The sequence below is a fragment of the Siphateles boraxobius genome, unplaced genomic scaffold (assembly GCF_051911475.1).
Source record: "Siphateles boraxobius isolate OS27281-9 unplaced genomic scaffold, OSU_SipBor_1 254, whole genome shotgun sequence".
Classification (NCBI taxonomy): Eukaryota; Metazoa; Chordata; class Actinopteri; order Cypriniformes; family Leuciscidae; genus Siphateles; species Siphateles boraxobius.
In genome coordinates, this window is record NW_027508870.1 from 402 (window position 1) to 17500 (window position 17099).

A 17099-nucleotide genomic window follows, 5' to 3' on the forward strand; every position below is an offset into this window, starting at 1 on the left:
ATCATATCGCATTGGTTTTCATTTCTTTTCTTCAGAGCAGTTACATATTCTACATTGATTTAAAAAAATCAGATGTGTTTTTAATGGTAGTATAATTTTATACGAAAATCAATTATTTACCATTCAGATGAGAACAAAGTTAGGGTGCATTAAAATTAAGGAAAACAAATATATTGATCCGTTCTTAAAGGATAATTCAGGTATTTAGCACTTGAGTCTATTTTCTAGTTAGTTTTGGATGAACTAAGTTAGAGTGGTGTGTAGAATTGTGACGATGGTCCTGTCTCGACTTTCTGAATCTTTTAGAATCGCCTCTGACCGCTTCAGAGTGAGTGTCTACCAGCATACACAAACATGTCCTTAAAACAACACTTAACGTTCGTTTTCAAAACTGTGCAAGAAGGACTATTGCAGTTTATAACACAGCAGGTAGACGGCATCTTGAACACTGCGTTCTTCCCTCCATGCAATCAAGCCTGGCGCCGTCTGTGTGTGCCGCGGATTCCCAAAATGCTTTGCGTTCACCACTGGCAATACGTCACGATGACGTCACATTAGCAATCTCTATTGTTTTCAGGACCATTAAACCTGTTTGAATCATGTTCATGATTTTTTTTTTGTGTGTTCACACAGCAAGTGCCAAAACTTTTACCAAGTTACCGTTACCAAGTGTCGTAAATAAAATAAATGTAATTTTTTTCAGTCAAGAATGACCGAAGATCACCAGAGGGTTAAGAAAGTAAATAAAGGAAAATTTTGATGTATAATTTCTAGATTGAAAGCAGCATACATAAACCATTATATATACTTTATTAGTCATTAAATACCGTAAACATGATAATCAGTTTTAGGTCATCATGTCTATGAAGTGTGTGGTAAAACTCACGCTGATGTGAGACTCTTCCTCGCTCCTCCTCTTCATCAGACTCATGGCAGCTTCTCGCAGTCGTCTCATCTCGTCTCTCTGCTGCTCGTTCAGCTTACACACACACACACACACACACACATTCATATATTCAATTCACATTTTTTGTATTGTGCTTTTCACAATACACCTCGTTTCAAAGCAGCTTTACAGAAAAAGCATGAGTCCACATTATAATTTACAGTGATCTGTTATTAGAGGAAACTGTCTTAGTTATGTATTACAAAAAATGTAACGTTACATATACAAAATCACAGTTAGCTAAAAATTTATTTATTTAAACAATGTAATAATTTAAGGCTAAACCAATAAGCTCATTGAAGTAATGAATACTGGTTTGTTAACAAATTATTATGACATTGAATCGACAAACACCAATGCTTAAACAAGGACATGCTTAAGCACAGGTTCACGTTTTCAATTCACATTTATTCACAATACACATCATTTCAAAGCAGCTTTACAGAAAATGCACGAGTCCATATTGTAATTTACAGTAATCTGTTATTAGAGGAAACTGTCTAAGTTATGCATTACAGAAATGTAACGTTACATATACAAAATCACAGTTAGCTAAACATGTATTAATTAAACCATGTAATAATTTAAGGCAGAAACATTGAGGTAATGAATACTTGTTTGTAAATGATTATGACATTTAGTAAAATGTATTATATATATATATATATATGTGTGTGTGTGTGTGTGTGTGTGTGTGTGTGTGTGTGTGTGTGTGTGTGTGTGTGTGTGTGTGTGTGTGTGTGTGTGTGTGTGTGTGTGTGTGTGTGTGTGTGTTTGTGCATGTATAATGAAAGCATCTGAATGTGATGATGAAACTCATAACGTTACCAGAGGAGGAAGAACACGAGCTCCATGAAACACAATCACTGAAGAAGGTTTCTGCGAGTCGTCATCATCATCATCATCATCATTATTATAATGACTGTTATAAAGTCTCTGAATAAAATCTTCATAACTCTCCATGACTGAAACACAGCGGATAAGTTACAAACACATCAAACTAAACAGACTCTGCTCATATATGGTTCAAATCTCCTAAACCACACTATATAAATGACCAAACAGCTTTGTTAAAGTTTACAACCGTGTCAAAAAGCGAAATCATATTTCTAAGCGTTTTACCTGCGTGTGTGAAGTTAAATCTTGATCAGCATGTTTGTTTACACTCGACCGCTTCCGCTCACGGCAACGGCCGTTAAAAACGGACTGGAGTTTCTCAACATTTGGATCCGGACTGACAGAAGCAGCGTCTGTTTAAATCTAAACATGATTTCATCGTATGATTTACAGATCACATTTATTATTGAGCTATAATTCTATTTCAGATTTCGGATGTGTCAGTAAACAAATTCCTTTTAAACCACTCTGCAGAATGAAATCCAGCCCGCGTTTTTCACACGTCCCAATGCGCGCGCTATTCAAGCGCTGTTATTAGCGGGAAAGAAGCTCTACTGCCCCCTAGAGACCCGGATGAACGGATTTCGACATTATTACAGCAGTCTTTCAGCAGAACAAAAGATTGAACAATGCCTGTTTTATAATCAGCCGTTATTACTGGATATAGCAGTCTGTATAAATCAGTGTGTCTCAGATGGAAATGAGAAAAATTAGTAAGGGATTCTATAAAATAGTGATCTCACTTTTACCATATTTTCATATTTTTCACCTCAAAAAGATGATGCAAAATCATTCACGGAATAAATAAATCATAAGCGATCTAATTCTGACTCATCACCTGTCAAGATTCAGATATTATAATGCTATATCTAAAATCTGATAAGCTAAAATGAAGTGACATAATGGAAAGGTGTTGTAATTAAAATTTGTAAATAATATTCATCCTTATAAGATTTTAAAAAATAGTGCTGAATCTTTCTAGTCGACCAAATATTCCCAGCAAAGATGAGTATATGTTCACTATAGACATATTTTCTATGTTTTTTAAATATATCTTTTTCTTTTAAGATAACATTCAGATAACATTCCCATTATTTTTGAATTTTCTCTAAAAGTTCAAAACTTACTTTATGAAAAAAATGCTTTATGATGATAAATGATTATTAATTATCATGGCCTGGAAATCAAAAACCTTTTTTTAGTGCTTGGCAATTATTAATTGCATCCAAAATAAAAGTTTGTGTTTACATCAAAAATGTGTGTGTACTGTGTATATTTTTTATATATATATAAATACACACATATGCATGTATACATTTCAGAAATATTTGCATGTACGGATATATTTATACATAATCTATAGTATATATAAATATTTTATTTATAAATAACAAATATTTCTTAAATATATACATGCATATGTGTGTATTTTTATATACAAAATAATTATACACAGTACACACACATAAATAATGTAAACTAACTTTTATTTTGGATGGGATTAATAATGGCCCAGCACTAAATAAAAATATGCATGTTATACCATAAAAAAAATAGTTTTTTGTTCCCAACAGGAGTAATCGTGACCATATCTCAGTTTATTTCCATTTCCAGTCATTCAACACTAGTGTTCATTGATCAGGAGAGTAAAGCCGTGATGAAGAGGAGACTCCAGAGAGGAAGTGACATCAGTGATGATGTGGAGAAGTGTTCAGTAAACACAGTAATGTCACAGCACAGACGTCCCTCATGAGTCTGTCATGTTTTACTAATGTCAGGCCAGAAATACACCCGCCGAGAGCTGCTTCAAACTAGGTCATCCGCTACCTTTCTCTCTCTCTCTCGCGCTTTTCAGGGTCCATGGAAAAAAATTAAAAAATAAAATGTGGCGATGCTATTCATGGCACACCTAAAAAAAGGTTTTAATTCAGGAATATTTCTTATGCATGTTCAATTAGGTCATTAAATGACAACGAGACAAATGAAGCAAATCCTCACTTTTCAAAATGTATTTATTAGTCATATACAAAATAAAGTAAGCTGTATATCAACAAACATACAGTATATACATCAATAAATTAAAGGACGCCCCAGACTGACTGATACAGTTAATTTCATCATTATATACCAATACATTATATTCCTTATCTACAAATTGCAAAAAGTACAATAACTTAGTTGATAAATACTTACAATTAAATGGACTTTCACGGTATCTATATTTCCCATACAAAGAACTATAGGCCTATCTTAACTTTAATACACCCCATACAGTAAAACAATGTTTCTTTTTAGACAACAACAAAAAAAATCCATCGTAATAAACTCACAGCAATTTATAGCTTGACATTTCTGACCGTTTACATCAGATACTGTATGAGTCGCTGAAAAGGGGAGAAAAAGTTTGAAAAAGGGGGGAAATCCAATATTAAGAAGCTCAAGTTTCTTTTAAAATCATGTTATTTCACTAATCGGGCGTTTGTTTCGGGTTGTGACCAACGCCGATAAAAGTGCTGAGAAGATACAGGGCAAATCTAGAGGAAGAGTCAGATTTAAAATAATAAAATAAAGATAGTAAATGATTGAAACCTTTCCGAACAGGGAAAGCGGTTAAACCCGGACAGCAAACGGGAGAAATGAACTCTTAGAAGATTTGGACTCATTTTTCTTCACCCTGAAACGAAACATCTGAAGGCGTGTCCCACGAGGCCCTGATCTCCAGCTGAAACACATCAGGGCGAGACAAGAGCGAATAAAAGTCAAGATAATGTGTGAGTCTGAGAGTTTGCAGGAGAAGTAGGACAAAGCTTGGGATTTAAAGGTAGTTCAGGCTTTGCCCGGCAACAGTCTCTGACCTCCGGCAGATCTCAGAGGAAACGCGTCGCTATTGGACTCGATACGACGTACAACACGATTTCAACATCCTCGTCCTTCCCTCGCGCCTCTAAATCACCCGAAGACCTAAAATTATACTTTTTGCCAAGAAAGCTTATTTTTTATTTCATTTTGATGATATTGTTTTTATTTTTAATGCAATTTTTTATTTGATTTACATTTAAATTACTAGATTTGATCAATCAATAAATAGTAATTTAAGCACATTCCTCACAACTTAAATTCAAAATAACTCACTATTTCTTTTAATTCAGCTCAAAAGATCTTAAATCGGGAGTCTTTGCCGACCTCTTGTGAAAAAATAATAATATAACATGATATTTCATGACTCTAGATTGGGTTATATCTCTATATGGAGTAAATGAGCTGTTCCGCTGGGTCCTAAAGTCAGTTCTCTTCAGTGTGCATTTCAGATACACATTTAGACATTATAAAATAATTTTTTGGTAAAGTTTTAGCATTTTTAGCTTGAATTTTGAGGTACTGAATCATTCCTCGCATTCCATTCATTCCTAAGTGGCTCAAATTGAGGGAAGGATTTGTTACTTTTTAAAATATCAACCACAAAACTTTTTTGTTCAAAAAAAAATTGTGTATGTATTCGTGGTTCAAGTGTGACAAAAGTCTCTGATGAACACTCAATTATTATTATTATTATTTTTTTAATGACCCGAGGGAAGGATGATTAAAGAGATTCCGACGTGTGTGTGTGTGTGTGTGTTTGAGTGTTTTGGCTACAACCAGGATTGTCTTACTTCACTGTTAAGAAGCGAACGGCCTCCTGGGACACGGCACTGTTTCTATAAGGAAAGAAAAAATGAAAATATAGAGATTAAATGCTCAGTTGCAAAGCCCTTGTTGGGTAAATCTAGACGGCGATCGCTTTCTTTTTTTGCAGAAATGTTGCGTTTTTACGGACGACAACTTCAAGGACAGAAAACTATACTCCTACCGAGAGGTCGTGACCCCTCCCTACCACCAGCTGATTTGCATATAGGATCACAAGTCACCACGACGACCATAACGACAACAAGCCACTCCTCCTGGAAGAGAGATCGGGGAACGTCATTATTGGGCAGTAGTGCTACCTGACACACGAACAACGAAAATCACATCGTCATCATCGTTTGTGAGTAAGCTAGAAGAATTTTTTTTAGTCTTCAAAACCGCCTATACAATGCCAGACACGCCACAAAACCGCTACCATTGGTTACGAAAGCAATGCCGAGATGGAGCAAAGACTTTGTTACAAAACGATTTCACAGATTAGCCAGTCAGAGGAAGTTATTTCTGTTGATTTACATCGATTAAATAAAAAAAAGTCGTACAAATATACCTACAATGAATTGTTTCTTAAAATGCCAGATCAGTGCGGGGGGACCGAGTGAAATCACTATTATATCATCGGTGAGAAGTTTGAATCTTTTGAAGCAGATGTGGCCTTTTGTCACAAGATTAGACTAAGCAATGGAGAATCTTGTGATAAGCGTTAATACTGCGTTCATCATAATCGCAATTACTGACGATACCGAGAAGTACAAACTCTTTCCAAACGTTTCTGCAACTGTGGCGTTAGAGCTTCACAATCACAATTCTGAATAGACAACTAAACAAAATAACATGCAATTCACTAGAGCTTCTGACAAAATGTTAATTGCTGCAATCTATTTTAAAAACTATTTTTGTTTGAATGAATGATTCAATGACTCACTCATAAAGACTTGTTTTAGAACTGGATGATTCATTTTTTTAACAAATCTTGAGTGAATGATTCAATGACTCACTCATAAAGACTTGTTTCAGTACTGGTTGAATCAGCATTTTTGATCTCTTGAATGAATGATTCAATGACAAATACATTTTTTAACAGTCACTTGTCGCCACCTACTGGTGTAACAATGTAATTGATACAATCTTTATTTAAAGAATCAAGCTACATTTAAAAGGTGATTTACTCTATTTTGATCGCTACGGTAGACATCAGTGTTTATATCTGAACTATAAACTTTTATCCCAGTACTTCACTGATAATGTGAAATATTGTACAACAGAAATAATGATACTTTGTGATTGATCACGAAGGATTTTGAATCGAGATTGCAAGCTTTTAACGATTAATTGTGCAGCTCTGTTACATCGTGCAAATCATAAGCGTCTGTAACACATGCTAAATGTAATTTTTTCATACATGTGCACATTTTTGTAATTCTTCAGTATTTTATTAGAGCATATAGATGTCATCGATGGAGTATTGCACTGCCATCAAACGAAGCAACACATTTAGCATTGCAATTCTGTTGCATTGTTCATTGCAATAGAAACAATTTCAGAGTGCCGACAGAATTTATGAATTGTAACATAATTAGGTTAATAAGTCTCATAATTACTAGGGATGCACCAATGTATTGGCTATAATTGGTATCAGCCGATAAAAGCAATTATTTTCACTAATAATATCCTGGGGGCGGAAAAACGTGTCAGACTGCAACTCATACTGTGTGTGAAGGAAATGTCTCGTGTTGAGTTTAGGGCTGCCTAAGTTAAAGCGACAATAACGCATTAACAATAGCATTTACCTCAGGAAAGTTATCCAGTGTTCACAGTTCGTTAGTTAGCTATAAAAACATATGAATAATCGGCTATCGTATTGGCAGATATCATAATCAGCTATTGGTAGATAAAATTCTGAATAATCGGCTATCGGTATTGGCAGATATTCTGGATAATCGGCTATCGGTAGATATAATTCTGAATAATCAGCTATCGGTATCGGCAGATATTCTGGATAATCGGCTATCGCTATCGGCAGATATAATTCTGAATAATCAGCTATTGGTATCGGTAGATATAATTCTGAATAATCGGCTATCGCTATCGGCAGATATAATTCTGAATAATCAGCTATTGGCATCGGCAGATATCATTCTGGATAATCGGCTATCGCAGATATAATTCTGAATAACGGTATCGGCCGATATCATTATGGACAACTGGCTATCGGTATCGGCAGATATCATTCTGGATAATCGGCTATCGTATCGGCAGATATCATTCTGGATAATCGGCTATAGGTATCGGCAGATATCATTCTGGATAATCGGCTATAGGTATCGGTAGATATCATTCTGGATAATCGGCTATAGGTATCGGTAGATATCATTCTGGATAATCGGCTATAGGTATCGGCAGATATCATTCTGGATAATCGGCTATAGGTATCGGCAGATATCATTCTGGATAATCGGCTATAGGTATCGGTAGATATCATTCTGAATAATCGGCTATACTGTAGGTATCGGCAGATATCATTCTGGATAATCGGCTATCGGTATCGGCAGATATCATTCTGGATAATCGGCTATAGGTATCGGCAGATATCATTCTGGATAATCGGCTACAGGTATCGGTAGATATAATTCTGAATAATCGGCTATCGCTATCGGCAGATATAATTCTGAATAATCAGCTATTGGCATCGGCAGATATCATTCTGGATAATCGGCTATCGCAGATATAATTCTGAATTACGGTATCGGCAGATATCGGCCATTGGTATCGGCAGATATAATTCTGAATAATCAGCTATTGGCATCGGCAGATATCATTCTGGATAATCAGCTATCGCAGATATAATTCTGAATAACGGTATCGGCAGATATCGGCCATTGGTATCGGCAGATATTTTTCTGGATAATCGGCTATCGGCAGATGACATTCTGAATAATCGGCTATCGGTATCGGCAGATATCATTCTGGATAATCGGCAGATATCGGTATCAGCAGATATAATTCTGGATAATCAGCTATCGGCAGATATCATTCTGAATAATCGGCTATAGGTATCGGCAGATATCATTCTGCATAATCGGCTATCGGTAGATATAATTCTGAATAATCTGCTATCGTATCGGCAGATATCATTTTGTATAATCCGCTTTCGGTATCGGCAGATATCATTCTGAATAATCAGCTTTCGCTATCAGCAGAGAAATGTAGTATCGTGCATCTCTAATAATTACAGTACAGACATGAACGCAGCATTACAACAGCTCTGAGTTTAACATCTTTTCCTAATGGAGAAAGTATTTTGGCAAAAAAAAAGAAAATAATAGGGATAGAGACGGATCTTTCTTTGTTTTAAAGGTTGAGAAAAGGAATATTTTGGACAGCTTTGCATTATTGAAGAGCAACCATACATCACATCGCTTGTTTAAATCAGTGTGTTTAAAGGAGTCACTTCCCTGGCATTTAAAGAAAACAACAGAAAAAGAGAAGAAAGAAACAACAACAAATATACCATAGAAACATATTACACCAAAAATATATAAAAATCACACGTCACATAAAAAGGACTCAAACACAGGCGATACGGCCACTTTCCCTCCTCAGTTTGTGTCCCGTCCACTTAAACATGGAACACACAAACCGCATACAAACTATTGCAAGGATTCTGGGTAAGCGGCACTCGTAGCCTGCGTTGAGCTGAAATCAGAAGATAAGAGCATCACATCCACGTCGTAAACAACACCGCCACCTCACCAGTACAAATCACACCACACGCGCTAGTCCACAGTTTTACGCGCCTAGTCACTAGAAAAAGCTATTGACTTCAATAGTTAAGCCACTTTTGGTACAATTGCAAAAAAGAGAGCTATCAAACAACTTTAGAATTCTTTTTTTAAATGTTTTATAAATAATGCAAGATATTCTGTCTTTTTTTTTTATATAAAATTCAAGACTCTACCATATAGACAAAGATTCTTAGAATACGTTACGCAAATGTCACAGCAACAAAGTTATGGTAAAGCTTGTGAGATTTCACCAGTTTATGTCTTTCAGTCAGTCTTTCAAAAACAGAAACTTTTTTTTGTGTTTGTTTTCATATCTCATTCTTAGTAAAAAAAAAAAAAAACTGGCACAGAAAACAGAAAAAAAAATTCACTGGATCTACAGACAACGAGAGACATTTTAACCGTTGCTGTGAAGGTTACACAACATGAAATAAGCAGTATACCACAACCAAATGACAAGAGAAGGTTACACAAAGCAAACAAAACCTCATTTAACGTTGCGCAACATAAACATGTTATTGCCTTGCCGATAAAAATGATCTCCTGTCTTGAAACAGACGACTGGAGCACATAAACTGGTTGCAATATTCTGATAGCTACCATATGAACAACATTAGCTGACTTGACTCCGCCTCCACTCATCCTGCCCATCAGTGATTGGTCAGTGCATAAATAAGGCTCAGGTAAAGGGAGTTCCTCATTGGCTGATACTCTCTCCTTCAGTTCCAGACCGTGGAAGAGTTTGGAAGTCTGAACGGTTTAAAGTGTTTTGTGCCTGCAGTCCGTAAACAAAAGGACGGAAAAATGGCGAAACAGTAGATATCCAAAAAGAGAACAAAAAACACAACGCTGTATAAAAAGTACATTTCCAACAACATAAAACACTGAATGATCACACATCAATAAAACACTTGGACCCCATGTGAAAAACACAATACGAAGTCGCCAATATTTGTACAAAAAATTACAAATCTCACAGCAATATTACACACAATCCACCAGGAAAAATTTGGCTGCATGTTTTTTAGACTTAAGTAATTTGGAGATTTTCGTTTTGGAAGCCCAAGTGAATAAACCGTCCTAGATGTGCTTTCACGCTTTTTGTAAGCCACATTAGAGAGCATTGCAGCGAAAACTGTTTTTCATCAGTCTGCCTGAAATGGAGAAGAGAACGACGAGTCCCGCACCTAAACCCTCATGCACTGACCAACCCTTCGTCTGCGTGCCGTACTAAGATCTCGCGTCGGTTTTCGTTTTGACTATCGTGATAACACTGGTGGCTCCCACCTTTCCAGGAACGAGGGGCCCGATGACGGAGGTCAAGTGCCCTCGGTGGGATACGGGTACGGGCGCGTTAGAAACGGGCCCTCGCGCCACAGTTCTGGCGAAGCTCTGAAGAGCCTCGTATTTGGAGCGAAGCGCGTCCAGCTCCACTTTCATACTGGCGTTTTCCGAAGCCAGTTTCTCCACTTCCTGCTGAAGCTCCGCCTTCTGCCTCTCGAGCTCCTCCTTCTGAGTGACGCGCTTGACGCGACAGCTAGCGGCGTAGCCTCTGTTTTTCAGCGTGCGGCGCCGCTGCTTCAGCTGCAGGATCTCTTCTTTGGACAGGCCGCGCAGGTGCTGGTTGAGCTCGCGGACCGACATGGACACCAGTTCATCGTCCGTCAGACTCGTCCCGTTTTCGCCGGGCTCCCTCTTCACCTGAGATATAGAAAAACATTAAAGGTGCAGTGTGTAAATTTTAGCGGCATCTAGTGGTGAGGTTGCGAATTGCAACCAACAGAAGTTACGGCGGCCGACCGGAAGTGATATTGTCGTCTTTACAAAGATAAATTAAGAAATTAGATTTACTTAATTAAACAGTAAATCGGTGTAATTGCGAATATTATCGTTACTTGTTCATCATTGTGTCAGTGTTTCATTCGCTGACTTTAGCTAGCTTTACAGGAAGAACAACATAGTGACGAAACGCGTTTGTCCGTTTAGTTGTTTGAGTTTAATCCGTTTGTCATCGTCCGTCAGACCCGTCAGGCTCCCGTTTCACCTGAGAGTTGGAGGAACATCAACGGGAAAACGTTAAAGTTGCAGTAGGACTTCTGGGAAAATGCTAACTTTAGCCTGATAGCACTAAAAACGTATGTCCCGCCCTCCCCACAAATCGCAGTCCAAAGCCAAGAAGACCGGAGACATCCTGCAATACCAATATCATGTGTCATTCACCGGTGAGAAAACGTTATATTATAAAACGGATCGTTTTTTTTTCACATAAAACATGAGCCACGTTCGAAGCCGTTGTAAATTACTCAACACACACAGCGCCGCCGCTCCCACCACGCGTTTAACGCGAGTGCGTAGGGCACCAAGTGCTGAGGGGGCACCAAAAATAGCCTAATGAAAAATCAATCATCATATCATAGTCATTATACCGATATTATTTCAGTATAGAAATATTATTAGGCACTTTTTAGGGATGTATATAACAAAACAGGCGGAACAAGAGTATTTAATTGCTCTACTAAGTAACGATGGTGCCGCCGCCGCCTCAGTGGTCCGTTGGATTGCGCGTTAAAAATTTCAAGTTAAATTGGCCAAAAAAAAAAAAAAAAATTTCTCTGGGGGGGCATCATAAAGGAATTATGCTTAGGGCACCAAAATGGCTAGCAGCGGCACTGAACACACACACACACACCTGTGCGCGCATTACATCAGTATTACTGCGCAACCGCCGTTTGTGATGCTTTGTTGCTGCATGTGTTGCTTGGCAACCTCTTTGGAACTACATTGCTTGGCGGAGGAATAAATGTGTTACTATGTTATATTTTTGTCGCTGGTGTTTATTTTATGAATAATATATAAAATAATATTTAATATGTATAAATATTAAAATGAATATTTTTATGGAGTAACCCGCTCCGCGTCGTGCCTAACAACGTCCCTGAACTGTTCACTGTAAATCACAGCTTCGCAGGGCTTATTGCTTTAGTAGTTAGTAACTGCACTACAATACCTAACGTAAAGAAATTATTAAAAAAGGAAATAGATGCAGTAAGTTTTCGGTTTGTTTAACTAGCAAAACTTGTCAGTGTGAGATAATACTTCTTGCATGCCAGGGGTTCGACGATGTTTTCCTGCCATTCTCGAACTTTGTAGGACCGTTCGGACCGACGGCATCGATTGAAATGCTTTTTGATTATGAAACTTTAATTAAATCATAAAAATGTAATACAGAAAAAAAATAAAACAGACAATACAGAATTTCTGAAAATATTTAAACTATTGACTGATATGTAATTTTTAAATGACATATTTAAAAATTTGATTTGTATATTTAAATATATAATCTAAGAAATATATTTATTTATATAAAAAATATTTTCTAAATATATTATATAATTATATATTAAAAGTTTTAATTAGACACTATTTTGATAATCAAAATGTAATTAAATCATTAAAATGGAATCCAGAAAAATTAAAACAGAAAACATAAAATTGATTAAAATTTAAATAAATTATTAAATTGCTAAAGTTGTATTAACTCAATTGATTAGACATGCTTTTTGTTCATTCAAATTGAATCAAACCATTAAAATGGACTCCATCATCCGTCATCATTCACTCAATCCGAGGCAAAGACAGAAAGCGCTCACCTTCAAGGCCTTGTTTCCTTTGCTAGTGGTCGTCATGCCACGGGGAACCACTGCCAAGCCACGCAGATCTACAAAACACACACGCATTAGACGGTGAAACACTGGGAATCTACAACATGTGACGTTTAATGATGGATCAGAGCTGCGTGTGACTTCAAGGATGATGCTTATGATGAGAAACAGAAAGCAAAACAGTTTTGATCTCTCCTGTCACGTGTGAAAGGAACGTGGAAAAAAACAAACTGGACTAGAGAAAGTGATCACTTTGAACCCACGACTTCCTGTTTCTGACTTCCTGTGCGGTAGAGGCGGTTGGGAGCGTACTGTTTCCACAACACCGTCTCTGCATCCGAGCCAATGAGACGAAGGAGAAGCCGGGGGATTTACAGACGCCGGTGAAGGGCAACCAGAAAGACAGGAGAACGGGATCACTTCCAAAAAAACCCAACGTTAATAAACGACAATCACCGCCTGAATCAAACCGATCGAACACTGACACTGAAAAAAATACTTTTCTTACTTAGTATAAGTCCAAATATCTAAAAATTCTTAAATCAAGATGCATTTACTAGATGAGTAAAATGACATACGATATTATGTCTTATTTTTTAGGGAAATAAATCAAAAATAAGTGAGTTGTTGCTTTAAAAAATCAAAATGATCTGGTGTTTTTTAAGTAACAACTCACTTAATTTTTATTTTTTTCTCCCAAAAAACAAGGCATAATATCTTATGTCATTTTACTCATCTAGTAAATGCATCTTGATTTAAGAATTTTTAGATATTTGGAATGAAAGCAAGACAATACTAGGTAAGAAAAGCATTTTTGTGCTTCAGTGCAGTCAGTCTGCACACACAAACGCCTGTATCGTCTGATTAAACACAGGAAAGATATAGCTAGGTTTAAAAAAAAAAATCATGATTTTACAATCCATTTCCAATACAATGATATTTAATTCAACATACATCTCAATTTTTAGTCAGATACATTTTTACAATCTATTTAATGATTCACTGAATCAGATTTGAACCGATTCACTGAGAGAGTGATTCACTTGTTTGTCGAAAAATTAAGGGAATTGTTACATTTTCATTTGAAACATTTTTTAATATTAAGTTTTATGCATTCATACCAGCGTTTTTGATCATGTATTTGTTAAATAATCAAACACAACTTCCCCAAAAAGGAAAAAAAATCATAATAAAAATACATTGTTAAAAATTTAATTAAACATGCTTTTTATCAAAATCTAATTTTTAAAAAACTGAATTGAGAAAAACTGAAACAGGCAAATTAAAATCAGATTATATTTGAAATTAAATCAGATTATATATTTAAATACCATAAACATTTACATTTTATATCATCTAATACATATATTATATATTTAAAAAGTTTAATATATATTGTGATTTACTTCACAATAAGGTTGATGCATTAGTTAATATGAGCAAAATATTTTTTGCAGCATTTATTAATCTTTGTTAATAAAAATAAATAGTACAATTCTTGTTGTTCTTTATGTACTGACTAATGTTCACGGATACAACTCTTAATTCTATGTAATGGTTAGGTAGCACATTCGTAAAACACATGCTGTAGAAGAATCGTTTGTAAAGAGTTAGTAAAACATCTGTATCTGAACGCTGTCACGCCTCTGAATCACAGGACAACATTACTTTATCATCAACACTACATTATCTTTACTGTCACAAAGCCAAACCAGTTCTCACACCGTGATCTGTCATGCGTCAATCATACAGCAGAATAATCAGAAACTCATCAGCAAAACATGAGAGAGAGGAGAGAGACAGGATGAGATCACATACACACACACACACACACTCTCTCACATACACACACACTCTTACTCTCTCATACACACACACACACTCTCACTCTCTCAAACACACATACACACACACAGACACACCCACTCATAGACACTCTCACTCTCTCAAACACACACACACAAACACTCACTCTCTCATAGACACACACTCTCACAGTCTCACACTCACACACACACACACGCATGCACACACACACACACACACACGCGCACACACACACACACACACACGTGTCTACAATGACTCCCATTGAGGCGTTTGAAGGCACACAATGTGATGAAGGGTTGTCGTTGTTCCTGCCGCCCAGAGGCATCATGGGATACGGCGAGCGTGATTCTCCACATTCCTACACACACACAGCAGTTCAGCTGATCCAGGATCAGACATGAACGTAACAGGAAATTAAAAAAGCATCGGAAACACCTGCTCAATCCATATCTGACCCAAAGAACTGTATTTCCCTTTCAGTCGCCCCGTTCGTCGAGTCGACTCATCGGGATCACGCTTAGGGAGCCCGTCATCTTCCAGTATTGATAAAACGAGCCAATGCACATCTCACGCTCTGCCTGACACACAGGGATGGGGGGACGAGGTCTTATGATGGTTACAGTTGCCAAATTGTCAAAAGAACAAATTCGTCCATTCCTGGGTCACAAGAGGGTCAGACTGGTCGTGTGCGACCCTGTAAAGCCTTGCAGCCACACTGGCCCGCAAACATTACTCACTGGCCCGCCCACATTACTCACTGGCCCGTCCACATTACTCACTGGCCCGCCCACATTACACACTGACCCGCCCACATTACTCACTGCCCCGCCCACATTACACACTGGCCCGCCCACATTACACACTGCCCCGCCCACAATACTCACTGGCCCGCCCACATTACTCACTGACCCGTCCACATTACTCACTGGCCCGCCCACATTACTCACTGACCCGTCCACATTACTCACTGGCCCGTCCACATTACTCACTGACCCGCCCACATTACTCACTGACCCGCCCACATTACTCACTGACCCGCCCACATTACACACTGGTCCGTCCACATTACTCACTGACCCGCCCACATTACTCACTGACCCGCCCACATTACTCACTGACCCGCCCACATTACTCACTGACCCGCCCACATTACTCACTGGCCCCCCCACATTACACACTGGTCCGTCCACATTACTCACTGACCCGCCCACATTACTCACTGACCCGCCCACATTACTCACTGGCCCCCCCACATTACACACTGGTCCGTCCACATTACTCACTGGCCCCCCCACATTACACACTGGCCCCCCCACATTACACACTGGTCCGTCCACATTACTCACTGACCCGCCCACATTACTCACTGACCCGCCCACATTACTCACTGACCCGCCCACATTACTCACTGGCCCCCCCACATTACACACTGGTCCGTCCACATTACTCACTGACCCGCCCACATTACTCACTGACCCGCCCACATTACTCACTGGCCCCCCCACATTACACACTGGTCCGTCCACATTACACACTGGCCCCCCCACATTACACACTGGCCCCCCCACATTACTCACTGACCCGCCCACATTACTCACTGACCCGCCCACATTACTCACTGACCCGCCCACATTACTCACTGACCCGCCCACATTACTCACTGACCCGCCCACATTACTCACTGGCCCGCCCACATTACTCACTGACCCGCCCACATTACTCACTGGCCCGCCCAGGCAAGTTTGATCAAAATACATTTTAAGTCTATTTTTATTATTCAAATGTATTTAAGAAAATATATTAATATAAACCTGATTTATTGTTGACTGGTGTGTGTTAAAAAATGAATGGTCAAATATGTACTATTGTGTTAACATTTTATTGACTAAAAATGCGTTAGAACACGTTCATCTCGAAGACGAGTTCGTTCAGAATCAGCTTCATATAGCAGACTCGCTTTCCTTCATTCGTTCCCGGAGCGTCAGTGCATTTCCCTGCGGAAGCAGAGCGTCCGGTGACTTCAGTGGCGCTGCTTTCAACTGTTTTTTTCAGTGCTTCGAAACTAGATTGTCATTGGATCAGCGCTGGACGCCGGGCTTCTGTGTGATGATTGGAGGATCTGTCGAAAGACTGCATCTCCTTTTAAATTACAGCGATTTTGTACTATAAAAAGTGGCTGACGCTGAAGCTGTTTGAGATCTCTGTCCCATCGCGGATTCTGCAAGTGTATTCAAAACGAAAGACAAACTGCTGGAACCTATTTCTTGGTATTTTCTTGGCGAAATTGCTAACCAATTT

General features: G+C 38.1%; 1 protein-coding gene and 1 long non-coding RNA gene across 5 annotated transcripts in view; both read right to left on the reverse strand.

Annotated features, from left to right (window-relative positions):
* Positions 1-871: 871 nt before the first annotated feature.
* Positions 872-2161, reverse strand: LOC143751373 (uncharacterized). The gene is made up of 3 exons (XR_013207203.1): positions 2069-2161; positions 1775-1911; positions 872-979 (listed from the first exon to the last, which is right to left on the reverse strand). It is a non-coding gene; the product is annotated as an uncharacterized LOC143751373 (long non-coding RNA).
* A 1676-nt stretch (positions 2162-3837) lies between these two features.
* LOC143751375 (transcription factor MafG) overlaps positions 3838-17099 on the reverse strand; it is a 37197-nt gene continuing 23935 nt past the window's right edge. For 3 of the 4 annotated variants that reach the window (XM_077243942.1, XM_077243943.1, XM_077243944.1), the window contains exons 2-4: positions 12960-13027; positions 8452-11010; positions 3838-7519 (exon numbers count right to left, since the gene is read on the reverse strand). In XM_077243942.1, coding sequence (XP_077100057.1) covers positions 10540-11010; positions 12960-12995 — 507 coding nt within the window. In that variant the 5' untranslated portion in view covers positions 12996-13027 and the 3' untranslated portion in view covers positions 3838-7519; positions 8452-10539. Of the gene's footprint in view, positions 7520-8451; positions 11011-12959; positions 13028-17099 lie in introns of those variants that run through there. The other variant, XM_077243945.1, reaches the window with a different exon arrangement.